Below are 27610 nucleotides of genomic sequence, written 5' to 3' on the forward strand. Positions count from 1 at the left end.
GCCTGGCAGACGCGAATTTCGTGCGCGATTCGTTTACGCAGGCGGTAGGGCTAGACAATACTTTATGCTAAAGGAATGGCTACTTCAGCGAGGTCGAATGTAAAATGTTCATGGACATAAGTTGGGCCATTGCGCCAACGTGTCCGCTGCAGGATTGGTATGCACCAGTAAAGCCCGAGTTGTCGTCCGACCGTTCTGGAATCGAACTCTTTCTTAAATGGTTATATGAGACGCAGACGTGCGCCACCAACTGCGAACTGCAGTGCTAGCAGGGGGCCAGTCTGGCTCGTGCACAGTCCTGGGGAAGGGGGGAATGGGGATGATGGCCTTTGCTCTTTACGCAAACTGAAGTTCGGTGGAGTCCAGTGACGGGCAGTGCGGCAAGAACTAGATTTGTTTCCTAACGTATGCACATAAAAGCAGCAGCTACAATGGCCACAGTTAATGTACGAAAAACTAGTATGATCACAGCACCATCGGCAGAGCGAGTGGTACCGGAATGTGTACAATTCCGCACGCCTCGGTGGTGATTAGGCTGGTCGGGCAGGTTCGGTTAATCACAAGGTGCCGCGGCTACCCATACCACCGACGTGCCTTCAGGGCGTGCGGATTCGGCGTGGTCATCCGAGCAGCTCTTGCAACGCGGTGGCGGAACGTGATTGCGTTCTGAGTAGCGCTTGCTTGGAGGAGCTTCTGGCCAGTCAATGAGGCTGGCTCAGTTGAGGGCAAAAGCTACTTCGGAAGCACAGGCCCCTTGCTTCTCACACGTCTACACACACATCGATCGCACACAACTAAACTGGCTGGACAGCATACACCTTAGGAGACGGCTCTCTCAAAGGAGCACAAACGTAGCGGACAGCAGCCTCGGACAAGCCCATGACACTCGGAGCTTCTCGTCATCTGAGACGACATTCTCACCGACCGGGCTAGCCCGTCGACAAGCGCACCTGTTTTGGTTTAGGTTTATGTTTATTGGGGTTTAACGTCCCAAAGCAACTCAGGCTATGAGAGACGCCTTAGTGGAGGGCTCCGGAAATTTCGGACCACCTGGGGTTCTTTAACGTGCACTGACATCGCACAGCACACGGGCCTCTAGAATTTCGCCTCCATCGAAATTCGGCCGCCGCAGCCGGGATCGAACCCGCGTCTTTCTGGCCAGGAGCCGAGCACCATAACCACTGAGCCACCGCGGCGGGTCCGCACCTGTTTTAACAACGTCCCAGGAACTCTGCCGCCTCTCTTCGCGAGCTCAGGTAAGTTAAGTATACACTTCACCTCGCTCAAGAAATCCACCGCCTTGCTAGTGGACTTTTCATCCACTTTACGGTAAGCTCGGCAAGGGGCCTGATCTAAGGTCGACCGCTAGGGGCAGTTTTTGCGGGGGCAAAGTACAACAAACCATGCTGAACCGAAGTTTTCGGTGAAAACCGTGCAAGAAGTACATGGTTCAAATTAAACAACCCCTCCCTACCGTCCCGTGCAAGAGTAAACCATAAATCCGCCTCGTTCAACCCTTTCGGAAGCCCGGATTTGCTCAAACCGTGCCCGAGCGACGGCAGTCGACACGCGCTGTCCGTGATGTTCCATTAATTTTGTTCTGATATTTTTATGTGGGTTTAAAAAGAAGTCCGGGGGAAGTCTTCAGAGAGAGAGGGAGAGGCTGGTCAAGCTCGGACGCCACACCACGACAACGCGGATCGATGCTCATTGCCAGTCGCGGACAGCACTGCAGTTTTTCTTTCTTTTTCTAAACTTCACAGAAGCTGCTCGATCCTTCCATCTTTCTTCATATTCTTCCTATACCCAGCACCTTGAAACTTTCTGCGCGCAAAAATGAAAATATATCGCAAGGAGAAACGACCTACCACGGGCCAGGAGATTCGAACGGCACCGTGAAACGCATTCAAGAGGCAGCGGAAATGACTTTCAGCAGTGTCCTTGAGCACAGAAAGTATCGCGCAGGGATCAATACATCAACGCAGCAGGCGGTTACATTATACGAGATAAACTCGGTTCCTTTTCTTTACGGCCATGTAGGTCTCAAAAATAATTTCCTGAACTTTCGAGAGCTCCCGTAGTATCGAACAGCTTGGGCGCTAAAGAATAAAGCACCTCATGCTGCTAAAAGACAATAACGGAGGTCGTTTTTCTTCGTTATTAAAAAAAAAAAAAAAACGTCGCTACAGCTTAAGCATCACAGTGCTGTAATATTTCCGAAAAGAAAATGCTCACGAAAGAGGCGTCATGGCTAACCGGATTAGACGCACGAGAAAGATACTGCCATTTCCGAGGGCGCTCTGGGCGAAAATCACAGGACAGCGCTTATTTTATTTCATTCACTACGCTTCATTGCGCCCTGTATCGCATCACTCGAGGGAGAACGCTTAGAGTTATCGAAATGCTTAATATTTCTCCTCTATATACAACCTTGCCCTGGCATGCGGCTGAGATCGTAACACGCATAAGCGGGTGCTACGACAAGAGAGAAACGTCATTCGTCATAAAAGCATCCAGCATGAACTATGACCAATCGCACGCGCAACTTTGACAAAAAAAAACAACAACAGAACAGGCCAGACAGTTCTTCACGAGTCGTTCCCCGAACTGCGCACTTACTTCCAGCTACGCAAGTATGCATGTGGAGGTCAAAATTGTCGCTTCTTGTCTTGCCTGCGCTGGTAGTTGTTTCTAAATTCGATCACGTGTCACAGCTTATGGAAATGAGTACAGGACAAAACTGTCTCTGAAGAGATTGATTTAGGCGAGAGAACGCAAAAACAAAAAAAAAATGCAATGGCACCCGTCTGCGAGTGATGTTCCTCTCACTGCGCGAAGACAGTTTCATATGTTGAGATCTCGGAAATCAAACTACCTAAAGAATTCCTAGTCGCGTGATGACGCCTCGGACGATTGCCGGGACCGACTTACGGAACGCTCTCAATCTGAAGACAAGTCTAAAAGCCCCGGTCCTATTCGTCGGCCTTGGCCATGGTCGGGAGTTGTCAAGGCTGACCAATAGAAGCGGGGCTTTGAGACTGTGGTCAGGTTGAGAGGGTTCCGCAATTTGGCCGTGGTAGTTTCCAAAAGTTAACAAACGTGAACGACGGGAAAAACCTACTAGAACAAAGACGAAGGCATCAGTGTGGTACAGAAACGCTGAATGATCCGGGCGGAAACGATTTCGTTCGGTTGCCATTACTGGATATTGTGTGCTAAAAAAGAGCAACGGTGATAAATTCGACTTCGAACTGCGTGCATGCGGTTGCGTTTTAGTTATCACAATGTCAGAGTCTCAGAAAATACCTTGGAAGCTTTGCTTTTAAGTGTTTAATAAATCAAGACATGAATACGTTTGCTTCTTCACGCGGCTCCCATACGTCTGGCTAATGGGATCCAGAATTTTGCCCCATTTCAAAAGTATTTGATGGCAACCTGGCTTGGATTCAGGTTTATAAAACACTTACCCCAAACTTTCATAGCGTTTAGATCAACGATAGTTCGTTTAATTAAACTTAAACTAAAGGTGCGCAAAATGGTACAGTCGTGCTTTGTGCTTCTGGTACTCCAAATTGAGCCAGGAAAGACCCTTTATCTTAAAAAAACAAGAAGATTCTGTGCACATGTCGGAAAGTTAGTGCCGCCTGTGCCTTCAGTAAGGACAGGCGTTGCAGAAATGAGGTAACTTTTGCCGCAAAAAAAAAAAAAAAGAAAATAATTTTGTATTGAGCACGAAAAGCAAACGGCAATTTCAAAGTCGAATTAGATGGCTAAACAGCTGATACTTCTTTATTGCTATTAAAATAACTTTTAAAGAAGGCCACCGAATTACTCCCCACAAGTACACAAGATCTATCCCAGCAAGATTTACGAATGAAGGAAGGCAGAGCTATAAGTAGAAAATATCATTCTACATTTTCGCTTTGACTAATACTGAACCGTTCAGTTTCCAAGTGCAGTCAAAACGTACGATTGGCAGAGAAAAAAAAATCAATTACCGTTCTTCACATGCGTTTCTACTAAAAAAAAACTGGACGTTATTCCCTGCACATTCTGCCTACACATGCTCGGCTGGCTCCGTCGAAACCAAGGCGCAACATGCATTAACATAGCGTGTCTATCTATATGATAAGGCAACTTCTGCCAATGAGAGGGCTTCCAGTTACTGTCAGAGCAATTATTAGTTTCATTAACTCATACACAAGGAATATCGCATAAAAAAGGTTCATGTTCCCGGCTACAGCGCACAGTAAAAAATTAGGAGTCACTTTGGCGACTAAAGTGGTGCAAGGCGAAAGCCTGAGTACAGCATTCTGCCACGAATGTGGTTGTGAATGATGATTCAAGTGCTGCCAGCGAATGACGCGTCCATTGGCTGTCTGCGTGTGTTACTGATGTGTGGTTAACATGTTTAGCTTTGCCTGTAAGAGTGGAACGCGACAGCGTCTTGCAACGCTGCCAGGGAGTCCACAGAACGCCATCGCCAATTCGGCTGTACGCCTTGCTGGACGGTAAATTTATTTTTTGAGGAAAGGAAATTTATCTCTCTCGCATATCTGGGTGGACACCTGCACCTCGCCGTAAGGGAAAGGGGGAAGATGGGAGTGAACGAAGACGCCGTATTAGCTAGACGCGCCTTTGTTCATTCCAAACCATTCAGCTGGCATTACGGAGTGGCTAGCGTGCTCGTATCGCACTCCGGAGACCCTGGTTCGATTCCCCAACTCGACCAATTTCGTTCTCGGTTTTATTGATTTATGCGGTCTAACTAGAAAGGTTAATTAGGCTATTTCATATTTATATTATTGTATTTCTATCCATCGTGTTCTGTCATTTACCTGTCAAATGTTGGAACTGTCTAGGATGTTCGACACAACGTATATGAACCGAGCAACGTCGAACTGAGTGGGGAAGTGCGTGGTGGTGGAGCGAACGCGGTTTTGTACTTATCTGTTTTTTCAGCAGCGTCTCTTTCCGCGGACGCTGTTGTCGCTGCGACGCGCGTCTTTGTTCTCTTTTCCTCTTTCTTCTGACCTCTTCATTCTCCTCTATCTTAATTAGGCTAATTGATTAATTAATCAAGTAACTAAACTCAGTCCCACTTAGAGCATCGCTATACGATCCCTTTGATTGGTTGCATGGTTACTAGCCAAAGTAGAATTGGCCCCATTTGAAATTCGCGCACTGTGACGTCACGAGCATTTCGACCAATTGAAAAGCGTGACATTTTGTGTCGACAACTCCTGCTTACAACGATGAGGCATTAAAGGCTTCCGCCTTAAAAGTGCGTGCAACGGCGATGGTGGGCTAGTAACAAACGCTACACAACCTGACCTCGATTGGAAACAAAAGCTTAGAAAGAGCCAGTGGCTTCGTAGGCGCACTCGAAGGAAAGCTAAATGATATTAGCATTCAGGAGGATCGGTATAGTCACCTCACTGGCTTTTCAGGACAGGATGGAAGAGAACTGAGAAAGTACACGACCATCACAAGTACTGAATGTAAAGATGTTGAATCGAATTTAGGCAATGCTTGGGTGGCCTACACCACCGTTTCGGAGTGGAATCAGTTCTGCACTGATTTACAGTCTCGTGCGGGGCCACCCCTTGTGACGGTAGCGACATGAACGGTTCCCCTTGATTTGGTAATACAGTTTACGGAAACGGAGGCATGCGCCTGGAAAGCTGTTTATTTGCATAAGTTCGTGCTTTGTCCAAGACATTAAAATTGAAAAGATTCGGTGGAGGATACGTTTTGTGAACAGACTTTGGCATGTACGACCATCATAGCGCTAAAACGCTTTACACGCAAGAGACAAAAGCGTTATTGGGCTAATGCGCGTTGTCAATGTCCCGTGTAAAGAAAGTCCATGGAGTAATTGAACCCTCTCCGGTTTGTGCCTCAGCCTAAATTAATCGGCCAGTCAAAAGATCTTTTTCACAGGAAAGCACAGATATTTACGTTCGCAAAAGTTGCCAGTCTTAAAACGCACAAACTGTAATTTCTATGGGCAATCGGCAGTCGTACAAATTCCACAAAAGAGAATAAATAAAGAAATATAATGACTTACCCGTTCGGATGATTGCTAAAAAATAAAACAAGATTAGGAGATTCAAGTTAAGAAGGACGGAATATTTGTCTCTGCTGGCATTAGCAAGACCTGGATAGATTACGATAGAGGACTTATATCAACGTTGAACGTGATTAAAACTGGGCTGACAAGAAAAACAATGTTTACGAAGTATTTTCTGAGACTTATCCATGGTAATACCTAAAACGCAACCCCATGCGCGCAGTTCGAAGGCGAATTCATAACCGCTGCCCTTTTCAACGCACACTATCCAGTAACAGTAATTGAACGAAATATGCTCTGTTAGGCCTTCATTTTTTTTCTTGATCTAAAATTACTAGGTACTGCAGGAGTTTCAGGGAGATTTGACAGAAAGTCGGAGAGGATTTTTTTAAAATCTGTTAAAGTTAGCCTTTTTTTGAATTTTTCGAATTCTAGATGATTTCAGCGCCTACTTAAAAATCATCTGCCCATTCTAGAAGTACAAATTTCGTCCGGCAGTAGTAAAAGCAACGGATTAATAGTGACAAAAAATTTCAGCCTAAGGTTCTTAGTCCTTCTTGTCCCATTATTGTTCTAAAAACTGCCCTTATTGGAATGCTTTACTTTTTCAGCAATGTTTGCGATTTTTTGCAGCCAAATTATAGGAGGCAAAAAAATTTTTGCACTGATTACAACAGGAAAGTTTGCATACAATTACAAAAAAATGATCAGGTTCCCCAAAATTTTATTTTACTTTCTGCAGGGATCCAAACTGTCTCGCAAAATCGACGTCATCCACCTGGCGTGATATACAATTTTTTTCCGAAAAAACTACAGCGTTTCTTGTAAAACTAAGAACGATTCCCTCGTGTCGACACATCTGTTTATCACATATAAGAATTTCAGGGTGACCTTGATTAGCGTTATCTGAGCGCGCGCACGCACGCACGCACGCACACACACACACACACACACTATATATATATATATATATATATATATATATATATATCCACAGAAACCAAGGAACACAGGGATATATAAGAGAAGCCAACAGCTACAGAAACCAAGGGACACAGGGGAGTTTTTAATTTATGTATTTATTTTGTGCTGTTGTTCGATTTAGAATATTACTGAATATGTTATCGCATAAAGCTAATTGATTACAAAAGCAGAAGAAAAAACAACCACATGCCGCCGGTGGGATCCGAACCCATGACCTCCGACCGCCGTAGCTCAGCGGTAGAGCACCGGACGCGTAATTCGGAGGTCGTGGGTTCGGATCCCACCGGCGGCATGTGGTTGTTTTTTCTTCTGCTTTTCTAATCAATTATCTTGAAGCGATAACATATTCAGTAATATTCTAAATCGAACAGCACAAAATAAATAAATTAATTAAAAAATCCCCTGTGTCCCTTGGTTTCTGTAGCTGTCGGCTTTTCTTATATTTATAACGAGCCCCCTTATATTTATAACGAGCCCCTCAGAGCATGCGTTCTGCCGTGTCACTTCGCGGAAGCAGATCGGAAGGCATCGGCGGATGCTGGTAGCATCCGCCGATGCCTTCCGATCTGCTTCCGCGAAGTGACACGGCAGAACGCATGCTCTCCGCCGATGCCTTCCGATCTGCTTCCGCGAAGTGACACGGCAGAACGCATGCTCTCCCCCCTTATACCCTTAATGCAGATACATCGAGTGCTGCACTCGAGCCACGGACAATTCGGAATAATGAGACCGATCGTCAACGTTCCAGCGGACACTGGCGGGATACTGAAGGTTCTGCCTCGCCATTTAGACAACCAAGGCAAACCGTGATTTCGCGCGTTCAACACGGTTCAACCTTAGTTGAAATCCTGCAATTTTTTTTTTGTATTTCGCGGGCATCTGCAGTGAGCGAAAAAAAAAAAACGTAACAGATGGAAGGTTAGAAACTGTTAAACCGGACGTTTTGCGGACCGTTCTAAAACTGGCTCACTGAAATTTCTCGCCTATCTTCGTTGTTTGCGAAATTGGTTAATTAATCTCGACTAATTTTGCAATTAAGCCCAACACAAATAATAGTGTGACCTGCTCCATACTATAGCCAGCAACATACATTTGGTCGCGTCGTCTTAGAGTGCCGCGGCATATTAAAATTTTAAACCATGGCTAAGTTAGCTGGGACGCCCTGTATCTATATTTTTTTCAAAGTGGAATCCTCGCTGACAAATCCGCCGCGACAACGTTCGCACCAAACGACACAGAAATAAAATCGATCACAGCCAGCGTTGTTCGACTGGATCTGGAGCAACCAAGGCAGGGCGCGTTCGATCTTTTACGTCAAAGTGTGACGGTCGCACCGTCGCAGAACAGCAGGCACAACGTCTTACTCCAGGTGCAGCGTCGACATTGATTGTATGCAATGGTCTGGCGGTGGTACGCAGCCACTTACACCAACAACAGGGTCAGCAGCAGTAGCAACAACATTGACAACGAGGACGAGGCTAACTAAGCTTTGGCGTCACCACAAGCAGCACTGCTCTGACCGGACCATTCCCTGGGGCAAGGCTACCAAGGACAGAGGTCTTTCCGCGGCCCACAGTGGCGTACTATCTCTGCATCGAAATGTTTCTCGCACGCGCTGAGAACACTGCCCATAGGGAGAAGCAGGAGGCTCTTTTTTTTGTTTCTCTTTGTCTGGCAGAGTACAGAGTATGTGCATTACACTGTTTGAGAAGGACCAGCGAGCGGAGCAGCCAATCGATCGCGGCGCAGCTTCCAGCCGTGACGTCCTCGGCGCGGGAGATGCAAAGCACGAAGAGCGGGCGCAAACAAGAGCAACAGAAGGCGGCGCCGCGCTCCTGCCAGACAAGGCCAAGGCCCGCTTCCGGAAAAAGCCAGAGGGCGGCGAATGACGCGACGGCGGCCGGCAAACGCAGTGCTGGCCTTGGCGTGTTAGTAAACACGTACTTACGCGCGGCCAATATCACGGAGGGGTCGGGACTGGGACACGAGGCCTGAGGGCCAGGCTGCTTGCAGCCGACGCACAGAGCTCCACCCCTAACTTGGCCACTCCTCGCTTACCGCACAACCCCACGTCACGGCGAATACTGCTTGTTCCCACATTACGACAGCTGCGAGCGTTGTGGCCGCCGACAACAGCTGCAGCTTTCCTTTGCAGCTAAGGCTTATACTGCAAGACAGTATAACGATACGCCAACGTACGACCAGAACCGAAAAAAAAAGTGGAATGTAATGCAGCACCGCGACCTAGCAATAAGCTGTGAGGCCCGTAAGAGGCTCAGGAGCTTCCGAGGTCGTAGTGATGCGCACGGCACGCCGTTGCGTACGAAACAGCCGCAAGCAGTGGCCTAACCAGCAGCGAATAAATCGAAGATGACTGTATAGGTGGAAGTTACAGCAGCTTACGTTATGCGGGAGCCTCCATAAACAGAAAAGAAGAAACTTGTTTGCAGGCCAGCCATGCGGCCCAGTACTAAATAATGCAGCCTGCACCTATGTGTGCAAGCAACTAAGTCTGAATGAGGCGCTATGTATGCGCTATGACTAGAGGGGGCTACGAATAACATCTGAATCTTGCGCATGTTACCTGTTGCGTCTCTGTTTCGTTCCTCCGGTCGTCTTAGTGCATGAGGCACCTTATTCACAATGTATAACAAGCCACCTTTATAGCTTTCCAACGAGCTGCAGCTCTTAATTCACGGCTGCGACCACAGGCAGCGGAAAAACAGCTTTTGCGGATACGATGACACTATTTCATATATTGTCCTGCTTCCAGAACATTTAATGCAGAGACAACCTTTTTTTTTTTTTTTGATCAAGTACACCACGTTTCACAAGCGTTTCCAGGCGCGCTAGTAATTGCAAAAGGACTTAAAAAAAAATTCAGTACTTCCCTCGAACTCAATGCCACTCATGACGTCATTCGCGAAGTTGTAAAAACCGTGTCAGGCGAGTCTCGGCGAGCACTTATTGCGACAGTAGTTGGTTTAGCTTGGCATAGCCATGTTGGCGTAACTGACAGCATGAGTCGCTGGTCAAAGTATAGCAAATTAAAATTACACAAAAACAATTTTATTCGAACGGCGAAACAAATGTGGCAACGAAAGCATAACTATTAAACACAAACTCTTCCGAGTTTGGTTTCATGAAAATCTGACATACTCCACTATGTTAAATGTTCAGGAGCTACAATGTCTACGTCCGACTGGGCGTATACGCATCACGGATTTGAATGGCGTGGCGGAAAATGTTTAAATGAAATTTTCTCACTATCAAATGCGCCCCTTTCTGCCAGACAATCACCAAAGTACCCAGAAAAACCCATGCAATAGATTTTCACTAAGACGAACAAAATTTAGATGGTGTAGTTTTCTGTGGAAAGGCGGGGTTAGCCTTAGATCATGTTGTTTATTTTGTGCTCACATTTAATGCTGCACTTTCTCATGCCTCCAGTTACTTTACAGTTTTAAAATGAATTTTTTTTTAAGTATGCGTACCTCTGCCAAATTCACGGGGTCGGTTTGGTTTGGTTTATGGGGTTTAACGTCCCAAAGCGACTAAGGCTATGAGAGACGCCGATATTGGAGGGCTTCGGAAATTTCGACCACCTGGGGTTCTTTAACGTGCACTGACAACGCACAGTACACGGGCCTCTAGAATTTCTCCTCCAAAGAAATTCTAGCCGCCGCGGCCGGGATCGAACCCGCGTCTTTTGGGTCAGCAGCCGAGCACCATAACCGCTGAGCCATCGCGGCGGCCAAATTCACGGGGTCATAAGCCCATTTAGGTTGTACGTACAAAGCCTTCAGTCTCTGTTTCTGGACCCAGAGACTCGACAAATAAAGGAACTGATATTAGTGAATAAAGCCGCCGCGGTGGCTCAGTGGTTACGGTGCTCGGCTACTGACCCGAAAGACGTGGGTTCGATCCCAGCCGCGGCGGTCGAATTTCGATGGAGGCGAAATTCTCGAGGCCCGTGTGCTGTGCGATGTCAGTGCACGTTAAAGAACCCCAGGTGGTCGAAATTTCCGGAGCCTTCGACTACGGCGTCCCTCATTGCCTTAGTCGCTTTGGGACGTTAAACCCCATAAACCAAACCATTAGTCAATAAGGTTCATTCTATGCCAAACACACCAGAATTCCAGCTCGACCCTCTCCGATTTCTTCAAGAAAAATTTATGGCTCTTCATTGCGCTGTCAAAGGTCATTTCCCAGAAAATGGTCGGGACCTGTGACCGCCCTTACTATTTTGTGGACGAGCACAAACTTATGTCTCGAAGAATAACTAACGCCTCATATTCCCCCCCCCCCCCCCCCCCCCATCGTTTTTGCCTAAGGCAGCATAAAAATGGCAGTACATAATTTGTCACATATCTGAGTTCGTAATTCTAGCGCAAAAATGCGAAAATTTTACGGTTCTTGAAAAAAAAAAAGGCAGGCTTCTTTTTTTTTTGTTCACAAGAAAAATTTCGTAGGCCACTTGGGATCAGTACATTTAAAGGGGTAGAGACACCAAATTTTTGTGTTGTATCTCTGGGTTGTAAATAATGCGTAGCGATTCAGTGAGCATGGAACACCATCTTAGAAGCATGAACTCGCATTATATAATTAATAATCGTATTATTTGTACCCAGCAGTTTCGGTTTCGGTTCGTAGTTGCCAGGTTTTGCCAGGCTCTTTCATGACGTCAAAAACCAGACAATGCGTTGTCACGTGGGTCCGGAAAGCCGTGACGTCGTGTAGGCATGTCGTCTGCTTGACATGCACGTGGAGCGCGTAAACACGGAGAGCCGGGTGGAGGGCAAGTCGTACAGCTCCGAGTCGGCAAGAAGATTTTTATTTCGGCGAAGACACCGATTATGAGGAATCGCGGGATGACGCAGACCAAGAAGAAGACGCCGCGGTTCGAACCCCGACAACCACTTCGTTTTGATCCGCTGGCCAGCGATTCCGAAGAGGAGGCAGGCGTCAGGCCCGACGCAGCTCAGATTGTGCCAGCGAACGCCGAGCGTGTAGGCAACGTCAAATGGTAAAGGCGCGTTCACACTACGCCGACGATCGGCCGATTTCAGTCTGGCGATGGTCGGCGGCAGCGATTTTCGTGCTGTCGGCGCGTCTGTCCCACTGCGCAGATGCCGACCGATCACCGGTCGTCGCCTGACGAGCGCATCGCCGTCGCGTCGCCGAGATAGTAGCCGTCGGCCGACCCGTGTGTCACACTCTGCCGACAACAGCGCCGACCTCACGCCGACGTTGTCCCATCCCGACAGCTCGACGCTGCTTCTTCGTGCGCGCTGCTCGTCTGCTAGCTCCGTTGATGAAGGCGTCGTGGAAATCGAACTTATCTTCTATTATGGGACGAGTTCGCACTAAAGCGATGTGAATAGTAGGCCTTTTATTATAGCACAGTCGACTTCCAAAGCGCCGTCAACTGCGGAAGCGAGACCACCTAGGCCTAGCGACGACTAGGGCAGCCTGGGACCAGCGCGCAGTTCAGGCGCGTTCACACTAGGCCGACGGGACCTCGAGGTCGACGCGACAGCGACGCCGACGGTCGCGTCGGACAACCTGGTCGTTCCCCGACTAGCCAGTCACACTGCACCGACGACGACGACGACGCCCCAACGACCAAGCGTCGTCCTAGTGTGACAACGCCGCCGACCAAAACGGGACCCGTTGGCCGACGTGCCAATTGGGCATATCGGTGGCCGAGCGAAAACATTCGCCGACCAAAAACAAGTAACAAGTAGCGAGCTCAGAGCGCGAAGTGCAATCATTATTTAGAAAAATAATGTACGCGCAGCAACATTCATCAAGCCATATGGCCACTTGGCCGACGCGCCGCACTGATCGTCGCTTGCGAACTGCCGCCTCACTGCAAGCAGGGACACGGAGCGGTGAGCATCGCTGCGCCGCTCTACCCAAGCTCCGCCCGCAACCGGTGTCGCACTTCGCCGCCGTACAGCAGTCCCTCAGAAAGACTGCTCGAGCAGCGACAAAGCATGCCTGCTTATGTTTCGAGCTTTCGGCAACGGCATCGCTCGCGGGCGCTCCGGGCGACGAGCTCTTCTGCTGCCTGGTTGCCGTGGTCGTCGCTAGGCCTATAGCCTCTGCCGCATCGAAGTCGCAGCGGCCGGCGCTTCGGAAGTCGCCTGCGCTATAATAAAAGGCCTACTCTACACATCGCTTTACTGTCAACAGCATCATCTCACAATAAAATAATAGTATGGTAAATCTCCACGACGTCTTCAGCAGCGAAGCGAGCGGGCGCCAGGCGAGCCGGACCGCAACGTCGGGCCAGCGGCAGCTGCGAGGCGGTTGTGGCAAAAAGTTTGCTCGTATCACAGTAGTTACCTTTTCCAGCAGCTCAGTATTCGTCAGCGATCCTCAAAAATGACATAATTTTCACATTTCTTATCCCAGGGCTTATTATTTACGTCAAGAACACACTTTAGCTCCTTTTTATGACGCCGGCAGACGAGATCCAGGCTGGCCGGCCGGCCGGCATGCTCGGCGTACTTCACGTTCGCACAAGAAAATACATAACATCCATGATACTAGAGAATGCTTCCTACATTAGAGCACGGGCAATATGCCTCTGCAAAAGTGGATCTTTCGGCAACGACATCGCCTGCGGCAACGCCGGGCGTAAAGCACCATCGCACTCGCGAGCGTGCAGAAAATACTCGTGAGCACTCGTAACCAAGGTTGCTAGGCCGCGAAACCGCAAAACTTGGTCCCGTACGTCAGAAAACTGTGCAGTGACGTAGGAAATACTTGCTTGTGTTTTCTTCTCTGTTCCTACGTCACATTGATGCACTAGCGATGGCTCAGACTTCTAGAGTGAGCATTTTCACAAACTTTAAAATGAAATTAAAATATGTTCTAGACCTCCCTTAAATTTAATACTTCGCTCTTATGGTCCTCACATACAAAGGAAACGTATGGCAGTCTTTTGTACAACCTTGGAATTTGATGTCTCTACCCCTTTAATGAAAATTGTTATACTGAAATACAGCAGACAAAGTTTATTTTACATGCACTGACTCCGCACAGCACCCGGTCGTTTTCAACGCGACGGCGTTCGTTCCAGGATTTCGGGATTACCTCGCGAGAGCTGTGACGTCACACGTCGAGTTGTGGAATGAAAATAATTGAAACTCAGGTGAAATTGTGACTGTGAGGTCGTAGCATGAACGAAATGTCATTTTAACATACGAGGATCTAAAGTAAATAAAATACACTGAAAAGAAAATTGGGGCAATTAGTTGGGAATCGGACCCATGACCCTCGTGTAGCCAGTCAGACGCGCTACCCCTAGGCCATTGAGCACGTTCCTCTGGCTTCGTTAAAGGGAGACCTTGTGTGGCTTGTGTTGCATCATGTGGTCAAGTAAAGCTATATACTAATGTATGGCAATGAACCATGTAATTAGAACGGTGCTAATTTTAAATAACATAAGAAATAACCATTAACGCTAAGGCCGAGCGGAAGTGTCCCCCTAATTTTTTTGGCATTTCGCTTCCACCCAAATGCGGCCGGGAATCTATTCCCGCGACTCTGATTACACAAAGGGAAGTTACGGCACTAGGCGGTTTCAACGAAGACACGTCTGTAGTCGCAATGATTCGGTTGATATTGCTGATTACTTCTTCAAGGGCATAAAAAGGCCATCACTGAACTCTGAGCTCCAAAGATATTTCGCTGGGAAGTAGCGAAAGCACAGGCAGCACAAGAGATCGTCATCACAGAGCTGTCAGATTTCAGAAGCTGCCTCAAAACGTTGATGTCTAGGTCGACCACTCTGCGATAACTTCCGCTTCTTAGGAACGCGCTTTTTTTGCACCGAAAGATAACCTGCACAAAACGCTCTGCTCGCCGCGGTGGCTCAGTGGTTAAGGCGCCCGGCTGTCGGAGTTCCCGGGTTCGAACCCGACCGTGGCGGCCGCGTTTCGAGGGAGGCGAAACGCAATAGGCGCCCGTGTGCTGTGCGATGTCAGTGCACGTTGAAGATACTCAGGTGGTCGAAATTATTCCGGAGCCCCCCACTATGGCACCTCTTTCTTCTCTCAATCCCTCCTTTATCCCTTCCCTTCCGCCATCACCTCGCATAATTTGTACATGTAATGCGCGATAAGCCTTAACCTAAGAGTGTGATTTACGGCCAGCGCGCTCTGATGTCTGGTTTCGGGGATTAGTCAAATTGACTATGAAGCTTTTTTCGAGTATACATAAATATGACAAGCCACGCCGGCACACCGTACGATGAATCAAGCAAAATATGCAAGTTTCGCTTCATTTTCTTAGTAAATACTACTAGCTTCCCGTTATTAACTGCGGGTAGCAGCCGTTACTAACTCTATAGGTTAGTAACTGTTACTAACCTTCTCGTTACTAACTGCAGTTACTAACAGGGTAGTAACATATGTGACAACCAGTTACTACCCCAAAGTTAATAAGTACTAATACCTTTTTTCTAAGAGTGTACGGGCAAAATGCCCCTGCGGAGTCTCGGCTGTCTCGCTGATCTGCGACTGAAGTGAACGTCGACAACCGACAGGGAGGCTTCACCCCAAGTGAGCGAGAAAACGGGAAAGCCTACACGTTCAGTGTTGTCTGCGCTGCAGCAAGGACTGGGAGCGCTCATTAACGCAGACACTCTTATATTTAATTTTCGCAGAGACAAGGAGGCTGCCGAGGGATGAGCCATTAAAGGCTTTCGGCTTAAAATGTAACAAGTGACTAAAGGCTAGACAACTGCTTCGCCAGGTGTCGTTCTTGCGAGGTAAACACACTGCATTTAGTTAGGCCTAACAAATTGAAAATCGCCAAATTATCTGAAAAACAGGGTCTAGTTATCGCCTATACCTCTACGCATCGGCGAGAGTGTGCGAAATAAAAGCAAACCGCTACCATTTGAGCGAGCTATCGCGTCGAATCCAGCGGTGACATGTATTTTATTCCGAAGCGGGCGAGCAGGGCGCCGCCATCTTGTCAACGCATCCCGTAACGTGCCCGCAGCGCGCGCACGCTGTGCGTACGCCCGTAAGACAGTGAGATACGTAGCGTTCTGCGCATGTGCATTCGTTCCCGCAGAGTCGGCGCGTACGCTAGCTCACTGCGTACGCCCAACTAAAAGTGTCTATTAATATTACGCCACTAAAGCAGTTCACAATAGCGGAAGTGGCATGGCCATTGGCATCTACTCGAACTTTTTATTGTCAAAAAGAAGCTTTCGCGTACAGCTGAATGGTAAAACTGCATGACGCAGCATATTCTACAATACACACCCATAACACAATAGCTACTTCAGAATAGTGGGACAAATGTTGCGGTACGTATATGTCCCACTATCCTATAATGGACAGGCAAAAATTACCGAAGTTGGAAATTCTAAAGTGTGCTTGGCGAAAGCCTTGTGGTCAACCCACTGCCGCTTCCCCGAACCGCTTGGCGCGGAATCACTGGGCCGCTTCGGAGCCATGCGTCTCACTCACTCGACTGCAACGAGACGTCTGGCGAAGGAGCGGCGGTGCAGCCGCCACCGCCGACGCGCGCACGCTCGTTCTACCACTACTGTGTGACGTCACGGTTGCTATGCATAGCTGTCCCCCCCCGCCCCCCCCCCCCCCCCGGCGCGCCGGTTGCTAAGGAGGGGAGGAGATTGCGCCGCTGTGCGGAGGAGAGGCCACAGTTGGCACGATTCCAGCGCACGGGCGGACACCGCGAGCATGAGCCATTGAAGGTTTTCGCCTTAAAATACACTGGCCGCAGCAGATTTCTCGCGAACACTGCGTCATAAAACGACGTGGTGTGAGCGGCAAACATGAGTGACGTAATGGCGTCGTCTCCACCACACAGCAAATTCACTTTGCTTGGCGCTGGAAGCGCAGTGCGCTTCGGCTCTGCGCTTCCAGCGCTTTTGCGCAAAAACTTTGAACCACTTAAGTGTCTACCTGATGGGCTTGATTGAGCATAGCCTCGGACAACCAACTGATGAACGCTAAAAGCGAAACACTTTTATACGCTGTTATAAATGCCAGCGCTCCAGAGCTCCGAACCAACCAACAACTTAACAGCTCTTACCGGAAATACGGCAACACAGGAACTCATGGCTCAACAAGAACTGCAGTACGTGAAATGTAATGTAAAAGTGGCAGGACGGTTACCACTATGGGACGCGAGAATCAGCGACAGCTGTTGAGGTATTTATATTTCTCTCTACGCTGAGGTAGAGAATACGAGAGCGGCTTCATATCTGTATACTTCCAGAGGGCTCTCTTCAGTTTTCCACACACATTCGTTTCTCGCCTAGCTCCTCTCTCAAGTCCGCCGCTCTGTGCGCGCCGCGCAACCGATGACGCTCGCCTCGGGCGGAAACGCATTACAACGCTCTCGCCACATCCTCCACTCCTTCCACCCTCCTCATCTTTCCGTAGCTATCCACCTGGTGGCTCCCATGGCAACCAGTTTCCGCTTGCGCCTTACGATCTCGCCTTACCTGCCACTCACCGGCTACACCTACTACTAATACTACTACTACTACTACTACTACTACTACCACCACCACTACTACTACTACTACTACTACTACTACTACTACTACTACTACTACTACTACGACGACGACGACGACGCGAAACCCGGAACGGGCGCTTGATAGCTATCGCTGTAAAAAGAAATACTAAAAAAATTCTATGGTTACTTGGTATTCCCAGCACTCCCTCTGCGACAGCAACTGGTCTTGAATGTGTGCGAACGGCTTCACAACTCTTTTAACGAAGCATGAGAATGCACTGCTTCCGAAATTTTTCCATTACTGCAGGATTTTTCAAAGGTCAAAACGAGACTCACTTTTTGCTCAGGTGCCTGGACACGTCGGACTTCTTGAAGCCCTCGAGGTTGTAGAGCCTCTTGGCGAGCCGCGAGGCGGACGGCATGTCCACCGCCTTGGGGCTGTAGTGGAAGGAGCGCAGGGACTCGGCGTCCGACTCGTCGTCGGTGCCGGCCTCGTCCTGCTGCTGGGCCAGCTCCTCCTCCAGGGTGCCGCCGGAGTGCGCCGACGGCGGCGAGTCCAGCTCGAGCGTCTCCGAGGCGTCGGTGCGCGACGCCGTGGAGCCGTTGGAGCGCGAGTGCTGCATCCTGCGCGCGCCGCGGGCGGCCGCGCGCAGCGACGAGTCGAGCAGGGCCGGGTGGCGGAACTGCGACTCGCTCAGGTCCGGCTCGGCGACCCAGTCCTCCTCGCGCGAGAAGCCGTCCTCGTTCTCTGGCGACAGCTGGCTGGGCGAGCTGAGGTCCAGCTCGCTGGCGTGCACGCGGTCCGCTTCCTCGGAGCCGAACGCCGACGCCATCTCGGACGTGCAGCACTCCAGCTCGCTCAGGTTGTCCTCTCGCCGGCCCGAGGAGGAGGACGCGCTGCCCGTGGTGGCCGTGTTGTCCTCCGACGAGCCGGCGTTGTACGTCCAGAGCACGCGCGGGTCGTCCTTGGTGTCGAGCAGCGTGTTGAGCGACGAGGCCATTTCGTCGTCGTCGATGTCGATGCTGACGGCGGCCACGGTCCCGCGCGCCTTGCCCAAGTGGTCGTCGCTGCGCGAGGTGCGCACGCCAAACGAGCCCTTCTTCTCGGCCACGGGGCTCTGGAGCGAGGACGCCTCGCGCTTGGTCCCCCGCTGCGGGTCGCCGCCCCCGGGGCTCGCCGGCGTAGACTGCGTGCGCGGAGTCTTGGTGCTGCTCGCCTTGGTGATGATCAGGTCGCCCGTCATGGTGAACAGCTCGCACTTGCGCGCCACCGCCGCCGAAGATGACGACGTGGAGGGTGATGACGTCGCCTCGTCGCCGCCAGCCTCGTCCGCCGCTGTCACGTGCTGCTGCCCCCCGCCAGGTGTCCCGTTCTGGCGCGGAGCCGCCGGCTCGCCCGCCGCCGGCGACTTGAGCCGCTCACTCGACGCGGCCGCCATCATCTGGCGTCGCACCCGCTCCTGGATGGCCGGGTCTGCGAACGAAACGGGAGACGACATTGGCGTTGCTGTGCCGCCGACCAGACTGCTTTCGCCTCGGGTTGCGAACGGAAACACGTGGGAAATGCGTGCACGTTACACAGCTCCGGAGACGGCCGCCCGAAAAGGATGTTGTAAGGCGAGCCTTAGCGTAAGCTGCGCCGCCCCACGACAACGTGTAAGCCGCTGCCCAACAGCGCGACGGCACTGACACGGAGAACCACCGTCTTAACAGAAAGCTAGCGCTACGTAAAAACGCAGCATTTGATCAATTCAGAACTGAAGGCGAGCGTTCAAAACACGAAGTCTGCGTAATCAGTACTGGGCGCAGGCACGCGGCATGGCCATTTAAACCAGCCTTCACGGGCCGACCGCATTCGCGTTTTCAGGTACGGGGGCGAACCTTTTACCAGCACACGAAGCGAGGGTGGCGTTTGGGAACCTCTCGTATTCGATGTGCACCCGGAGGCAGGGTCCCAGAAGACTCCGGGCCCGCCTCAGTGCCCACTCCTTGAGCCATGACAGCGTCATGGGCGACGATATCCGAGCGGCCCGCGTTCACAGACACCGGTGGTCACAAAACAAAGCAGCGCGATGTCTCGTCTTCTTCTTCATCGTCTGCCTATAGGTACGCGGTGGTAACAACCAATAGGCGCAAATACTGAATCCGCGTGACACAAAGAGAGAGGTCACTTCAAATGAGAACGTCGCCTAGATGGCACTGCTGCGCGCTCCACTCAAAGAGAAGCGATGCATCGCTAGTGGCGCGTTTCGCGAGTGCGGCTCTGAGCAGAGACGGAGAGAGAAGAACAGCATTAAACATAGCGCCCCCTTTTTGTGCTGGAATGACCACGGGCGTAAAATTCACCCGAACAAAGACCACGCCGCAGCCACTCCTAGGGGAAACCGAGGAATTCACACAAAAAAGACGACTGCTGTAGCCACGAAATTCACGCAGGAATACATATGAACATCCAAACTACCCAACAGAAATATGGGTAATTAAGTAACCCTTGCGTTTACATTTATTCTGTAAATATAACTATAGTTTACCTAATTTAATCAGGCGTGCAGCCGGGGACTTTTTGAACCTCTATCAAACAAAAAATACGAACCAAACCCAAGCGACTGATTTTTACGCAGTCTGTCTGAATAAATATGAGCGTTGGACCAGGTCATTTAAAACTAAAAAAACAAGCAATAAGCGTTAGGATATTAACTTTAAGCTAACTTTCCTTGAAATTCGTTACTTAATTCCGTGATTTGCATGGTAATTTTATCACATAAGCCAGCCTTGCATCTTATCAGCTCGTAAGCGTTGTAAGGAATAGAGAATGATTAAAGATACTTCCAGTCAATTGCGCCACTAACATGAATTTGGATGGATGAGCTGCCAGAGTTATCAAAATAATGAACATATTTTATGTATAGAGCAAAACCTCCCTTCCAAAGGATGGAATCATAGGAGCGATGGGAGGCTGCTCTGCGCAGCTCACAGGCGGAGCTACAGCTTCGCACCGTGGGCTGGGCCTTGAACGTTGCCGTGGCCCAACAGTGCCCGGTCATCTAGAGCGGCCAGAGGGCCCGTCGCCATCCTGTTCAACACCCCTTCCCCTTATCCCACCCTCACCTTATAAAGTTGTTAAGGCGAAAGCCTTTTATGGCTCATACTGTCGTCCGTTAACAAAGCATGTCACACGCTTTTAACTCAGGAACTAAAGAAGAAAACCAAAGGCTGCTTCAGAGAGAGGAGGAAAAAATGAACATAGAAACCAAGTTTGATTACTGTAGATTAATTAGTTAATTAATTATAGGCAAAAATGTCGAAACTGCGTCGAAAGAGCCACGGGAACGGTGTGACGTCGCATCCACCAGAAGCCGTCACAGCATCCCGCCAAGGGGGCATTACGTGCAATGTGAACTGGGCACATGTCTATTCCCGTCGGAACAGTTACTTCACCCGAGAATCATTCTGCACTACCGCCCACAGACCACACACCGTGGTCTATTTGCATATTGAATGGTTTCTTGGAGGGTGACGAAATTACCGAACGCCTAAAAACTTCACCAGCCTAGCGATTCAAAACTATCGATAGTACTATCGATACTATCGATAGTCGAGTCACTATCGAACAAGGTGTGTTACTGGGCGAGTTGGTTGGGGTACGTCTTGAGAAAAAACAGCGCTTTCAGACAAAGGACCAGAATAAGAAGGACACACCGGCGCGGGTAGGCCCCCTTCCGAAATAAAAGTTGTTAGTCAGCGCAGTTGTGCGTCCTTCTTGTTATGGTCCTTTGTCTGAAAGCGCTGTTTTTTCTCAAGATCACTATCGAACTATCGATTGTAAAAAAGACTATCGATAGTACTATCGATAGCACTATCGATAGTAGAATCGATAGTACCATCGATCGAACTATCGATAGTAGTATCGATAGTACCATCGATCGAACTATCGATAGCAGTATCGATACCACTTGTTTTATATAGTACTATCAATACTATCAAATCAACTACGCGTACCCACTGCATCCTAAATTTGGTTTCCAGAGTGTGTGGTATGGAGGTGATGGCATGAGTAACTTACAGGACTCGTTCGTTCTCGCGGCTTACGCGTCACCGAGCTCTGCAGACGTTCCCTACGTAAAGTTGCTGGATAAAATAGCGTGCGAATGTCTAGTTGCGACGCATGTGCGCGAAAAACATTTCCGGAGCGGTTACGTCAGCAAACCAGCACAACTAGGGCTATTTGTTCTTTCATCGGATGCAGTTCCAGGTATTTTTCCGAACTGTCCCAGTGCTTGCTCTTTCATCGGATGCAGTTCCAGGTATTTTTCCGAACTGTCCCAGTGCTTGCTCTTTCATCGGATGCAGTTCCAGGTATTTTTCTGAACTGTCCCAGTGCATGTTAAAGAACCACAGCTGGTCGAAATTTACCCGGAAACCTATACTACGGCATCCCTCATAGTTTGTCTCTTTGGGACATTAAGCCACATGAGACCGTCAATCCAATCAGGTATCGCAGATGTTTTGGTTATATCGCTATCCAACAAATGCATAATATCAATATTGTTACTATCAGTAGTCTCACCATCGACAGTTTCACTATCGATAGTCTTGCTATCGATAGCGGTACTATCGCTGGTAGTACGACCGATAGTGTTGCTATCGATAGTATTAACGATAGTCTACCATCGATAGTAACACTATCGACAGTACAATCGATAGTATTACTATCGATACTAGACTATCGATAATACTATCGATAGTCTATCGATAGTCGCACTATCGATAGTTTTTTTACACTATCGATAGTTTCAAAAAAACTATCAATAGTATCGATAGTTTCAAAAAAACTATCGATACTATCGATAGTCAATTTTCCGATAGTTTTGCATCACTACACCAGCCTCACTACATGAGTCAGGACAGAAAGGTAAAATCGAAAACTACCGGCCATTTTTTTATATCTTCCTGTAATGGCACAGCTCTTGAGAGAAATTTCTTTTTCACACTATGCCTTCTCCTGACTGATCGCCAGTTTGGCTTTGTTTCGGGCGTGGTATGCTTTCACTCCTTGAGGAATTTACGGATGAATGTTCTCAGCATTCGGTCAAAACCTTATCACATGCGCTCTCTTCTTAGATGTAGTGAAAGCGTTTGAAACCCTGAAGTATGAAAACTTGTTAAGCGAACTGTAATTTTCGGGATTCTTATAGGCCTTTTCACAGAATTCTCGAAAACTACTTGAACAGTCGATTTGAAGTGGTCGCTACGGATGACAAGGGCGCTTTCAGTTGTAAGTTTATTTTGAATACTGGTGGACCTCAGGGGCAATTTTAGCGCCAATGTTGTTTAATATTTTCGCTAACGACTTCCTTTCGGCAATTTATAATTGTTCAGTGTTTAAATATGCAGAAGACACTGTATTAATGGCAAAGCATCTTTCTTACAAAACGACCACTGATATGTTGCAAAATACCGAGTACAATATCCAATGCGTTGGTTCACTGCTGCCAATGCAACTGTAGTCACTGCCCCCCCCCCCCCCCCCCAAAAAAAAAAAAAAAATCCTAACTTGTCTGTTTTTGCTAGCCGCTAAGACTACTGTAATAGCATGCCTCTTTACTCACATAAGTCGGACTGTGTTCTTGTAAGTTTTCGCCTACTACACACGTGGAATATGTTAAAAATCTTGGAGTATCCTTCGAAAGCAACTTATTCTGGCAATACCACTTATTGTACGCTTGCTCAAAACTGAGGTCCGCAGCACGATTTGTTGCAATATCAAAGTTTTCTGTAAAGAAAACCGTATATGCTTTAGCTCAAGCGGAGTAGAGATAGGGCATTACTGTTTTTGCGTTCTGTTGTGAACGTTGGACATTCCGGACCGACAGCATTAGAAGAAAAAATACCCACCAAAATGTTAACTACAATTCTCCAATATTACCAGCTGCAAATATCTTCCGCGAACTAGGACTCCCAAATTTTAAATCCTTGCTCACTGAAACTGTTGTCCTTTCGGAATTTTGCATTTAAATATGAAAATACTGCCACGCAGGAGTTTACAAAAAAACAACAACAAATTTGTTATGTTGTTCATTGTTCATCCACAAACTAGCGGCCAGACGCTGTGCGCAAGTTCCGGATATTTTCAACATCTAAGAGCAGGCGAAAGAATGAATGCAAAATAAACGGTGAAATTGCAGTTGACGCCCAAAGAAATGCTTTGGCGTCGTTATATTTAGTGTTTTTCAGTTTTAATTTTGCCTTGAGTAGACCCACTAATTTCCATCGTGTTCTTCTCCATTTGCCCGAGCTTTGCTTCCTGGGTACATTTCATGGATCACTGTGTGTAGTTTGTACTTCAATCTCCATGTGTATGTGTCAAAAGGCACGCTCATGCAAGCAAAGTAAAGACTTAGACCGGCCTTTTTGTGTTGCAGTGCACTTGTTCGGGACAATGACTACTGCTACTCTTATTACTACTACAGCGACAGTGTAACAAAAACCGCGCGTATAATGGGGAGCGGTGGGTACGGCGGACAGACTATAGCTGACATGTGAGAAGGCACGCCGGGCCTGAATGGAAGCACGCAGCGGCCCGACAATGAAGTGACAATGACGTCATGTTCTTTGCCTCATTGCGCCACGCTTACACCGTTTGTCTCCTCCCTGCCGGTGCAAGACCCATCGGCCGGCCATAATACTCTGCGACAACTTTTCTCGGCAATGCAACCAAAGCTACAGCGCACAAACACAGATCACAAACAAATATAGTCTCTGGTTGCAATTGACGGTTTTCATTTAAAACAAGTTGTAACCGCAATAGTCGCCGTTCGAGGCACATTTTGAACAGAATTACGAATTTACGAACAGAACTACAGAATGACGAAGCGAAACAGCTATACGTTGCGCGCCTTGTGTCTTCTTCGACGCGTGCCATGGCGTCTCAGTCTGTAAGCAAGCGTTCGGTTCGCAGTCAAAGAAGCGAACCTCTCGGTGGAGCGTGCATTCCGCACCGATGGTTGGTTCCACGTTGGAACAGAACGGTGTCAGCGAGCCGGGAACCTTCACGGCATTCAAGCAAAACATGTGCGTGCACGCGCGTTTGTTTTCTGTCTTTTTTTTTTGCGTGCGTGTGTGCGTTTTTGTGAGCTGGAAAGACTGGAAATCCACAAGGTGGACCGCGCCACAGTGGGTAAACCAGTAGTTCGAACTGATGCGCAAATTTGTGCGGACGTGCGACTGAGCGATATAAGCAGTGATAGTAAATCAGCTTAGTAAATATAACCCTTGTAATAAATTCACTTGAGTAAACTACCATAATAAAGCCGCGATAGGTAATTTTCCCACGCTGATCCCGACCGGAGGCGCTAATAGACGACAGTGGGAGATCGCGGATGGCCGGTTGTTTCGTTATCCTGTACGTCACGCCATTCGGTCACCGGAATGAAAACTGTGCGTGCAGCTCAAATGGAATTTTTAATACTCCCGCCGTCGTGTTTTTTTTTTCTAACTCGTCATCTGCGCAGGTTAAAACTAAAGCTCGTATCAGCGTTATTAGAAACAGCTTCTGCTCGAAGAAATCCACTGTAGGAAGTACATATATCAGCCCCGCCAGTGGCTATGGAGCCTTGGACTGCCGCGCCCGAGGTCGCAGGGTATAGTCCAAACAGCGGTGGCCGCATCTCGATGGAGGTGAAATGCGAAGACATTCGTGTGCTGTGCAATTTTTGTGAACGTTAAACCTTTGTTGTCCAAATTATGAAGGAATTGAAAAAAAAAATCGTTACCTCCACATTCTAGGCTGGATCATGTACCCACATTCAAAAGTCAGCATCGAATACTTGTTACCATCGCTAAAATTTGAGAAATCGTTACGTCGCGAATTCGAAACAATGGGCATCAGGTCAATTTTGAGCAGCTCAGAGTTGTGTGGAAGACCAATTAGAAGGCCTCGAGCCAACTCGATGATGGCCCAAGGACAACAGAGAATTTTTCACCGAAAAATGTCTTCCTATTTTTCCCTCAATGTCAGAAAATGCGAGATGAGGAGCTGTAGGACGCCAGCTCGAAATCGCACATTCGCGCCCCCTTTTTCTTCGCACAGCTTCCTCACACAGACGCTAGACGCATTGATCGGAAAGCATTGGCTACCGAGAACATGCCGACATCAAACTTTCCATCCAATAATAATGTAGTTATTAATAAGTATGCGGAGTGCGAACGGTATGTCGCCAATTCGCGAAACTGGCAGTTTAAGATTTAAACCATCGCCGCCGGTTGAAATCAGTCCGGAGCCCTCCATTATGTCGCCCTTCATAGCACGCGCTATATTTCTGGACGTCAAACCACGTATAGAAAAAGTACGCACCTCTGACCCGCGAAAACGGAACAAAACCGAAACCAGAACTCAACTTAACGCCACGGAGGCCGAGTTACATGGCGGAATGACACATATGCCGGGTGTTTCACTTAAGACTTCACACAATTTAAGAAAAAAATAAGCTTTTTCAGTTAGGAAAGCGCTTTTTTCCGGCAAAGCATTGTCAGAGGTGTAGTACATAAGAATACAACTAAGACGTGCTAACTAGCAGGCTGGTTAACTATTCATGAATAGTTAAAGGGGTGGAGACACCAAATTTTGAAGCTATAAAAAGCCTGCTATGGGATTCCTATGTATGCAAGGGCAGTCACTGCCAGGTGTTGGACGCAACAAACGTTTAAAAAATATTTTAATTCGGTTCCAAAGATTACCTAAATGCTCACTCTCACGACCTAGACCCATTCGCTAGCGCCATCAACCATGACGTCACAAGGGGTGTAGAAAAATAAAGTTTTAGTGACGTCATACCAAAATACAGTGACGTACGATGAGCGGGGCACAGCCGCGTGAGCGCAGTCGACGCACCAGCGAGCCGCGTTTGCTGCTAACCGCCACTCGCTCGGTTTGCGGCGCGCCGTTGCGAACAGCGTCGCAACGTCCGATTGCAGCTCGTTGCCTGCGTCCGGCCTGCTAGATGTCAACGGCGGGCCGCTCGCGGCAACAACGACGGGAAGCGGCAGCCAATGCGAGCGCGGAGAGCGGCAGCGTCATGATGACATAGGGCGCACTCCTTGGAGCCGGGCGGCCTGCGCCAGTCTTCGTGCCGAACGCCGGCATCTGAAGAACGCAATAGTATTGTTTGTTCACGTTCATAGCAAACCCTGGGATATATGAATATCAAAAATGCATCGTTTGTGACGATCGTTGGCAAATACCGAGTTCCTGGTAGAAGTGATGACTGCGATGCAAGCAAATTTCATCCGCCGGTTTTGTGCTGCTGCTACCTGGTGCGGTTCGCCTGCCGTCTGCTAGCTCTGTTGCTGAAGACGTCGTGGAAATCGAGCATATCTTTTATTATGGGACGAGTTCACAGTAAAGGGGTGCCGAGCGGAGCACGTTTCTGAGCGCTGGCCAGTCCCGAAGCTCCCTCAGCTGCGGAGTCGATATCGAAAGCAGCTAGGCCTAGCGACGACTAGGGCAGTCTGGGACCAGCGCGCAGGTCGTCGGCCGGCGTTGCCGCAGGCAGTGTCGCTGCCGAAAGATCCACTTTTAGCACAGATGCATGCTGTCGTATCTCGAATCTAGAAAGCATCCTTTCTGGTGGCATGGCTGTTTGTATTTTCTTGTGCGGACGTGAAGTACGCCGAGTCTGCCGGCCGGTAGGTCAGCCTGGATACCGTCTGCCGACGTCATAAAAGCGAGCTAAAGAGTGTTCTTGACGTAAATAATAAACCATTGGACAAGAAATGTGAAAAAAGTGTCATTTTTGAGGATCGCTGACCAATACTGAGCTGCTAGTAGAGGTAACAACTGTGATATGAGCAAATTTCTCACAACCGCGCCTAGCAGCTGCCGCTGGCGCGACGTCGGGGTCCGGCTCGCCTGGCGCCCGCTAGCTCCGCTGCCGAAGGCGTCGAGGAGATTGACCATACTATTATTTTATTGTGAGATGATTCTGTTAACACTACAGCTATTTGTGAAAAGTAGGCCTTTTATTATAGCGCAGGCGACTT

At 48.7% G+C, this 27610-nt stretch overlaps 1 protein-coding gene across 6 annotated transcripts in view; it reads right to left on the reverse strand.

Annotated features, from left to right (window-relative positions):
* Nucleotides 1–27610, reverse strand: part of Efa6 (Exchange factor for Arf 6) — a 251722-nt gene that overhangs the window by 39490 nt on the left and 184622 nt on the right. For all 6 annotated transcript variants that reach the window (XM_089582077.1, XM_089582080.1, XM_089582082.1 and 3 more), the window contains one exon: nt 17909–19046. In XM_089582077.1, the coding sequence (XP_089438203.1) occupies nt 17909–19046 (1138 nt within the window). The remainder of the gene's footprint in view (nt 1–17908; nt 19047–27610) is intronic.

The sequence above is a fragment of the Amblyomma mixtum genome, chromosome 3 (assembly GCF_055824585.1).
Source record: "Amblyomma mixtum isolate Tamu chromosome 3, ASM5582458v1, whole genome shotgun sequence".
Classification (NCBI taxonomy): Eukaryota; Metazoa; Arthropoda; class Arachnida; order Ixodida; family Ixodidae; genus Amblyomma; species Amblyomma mixtum.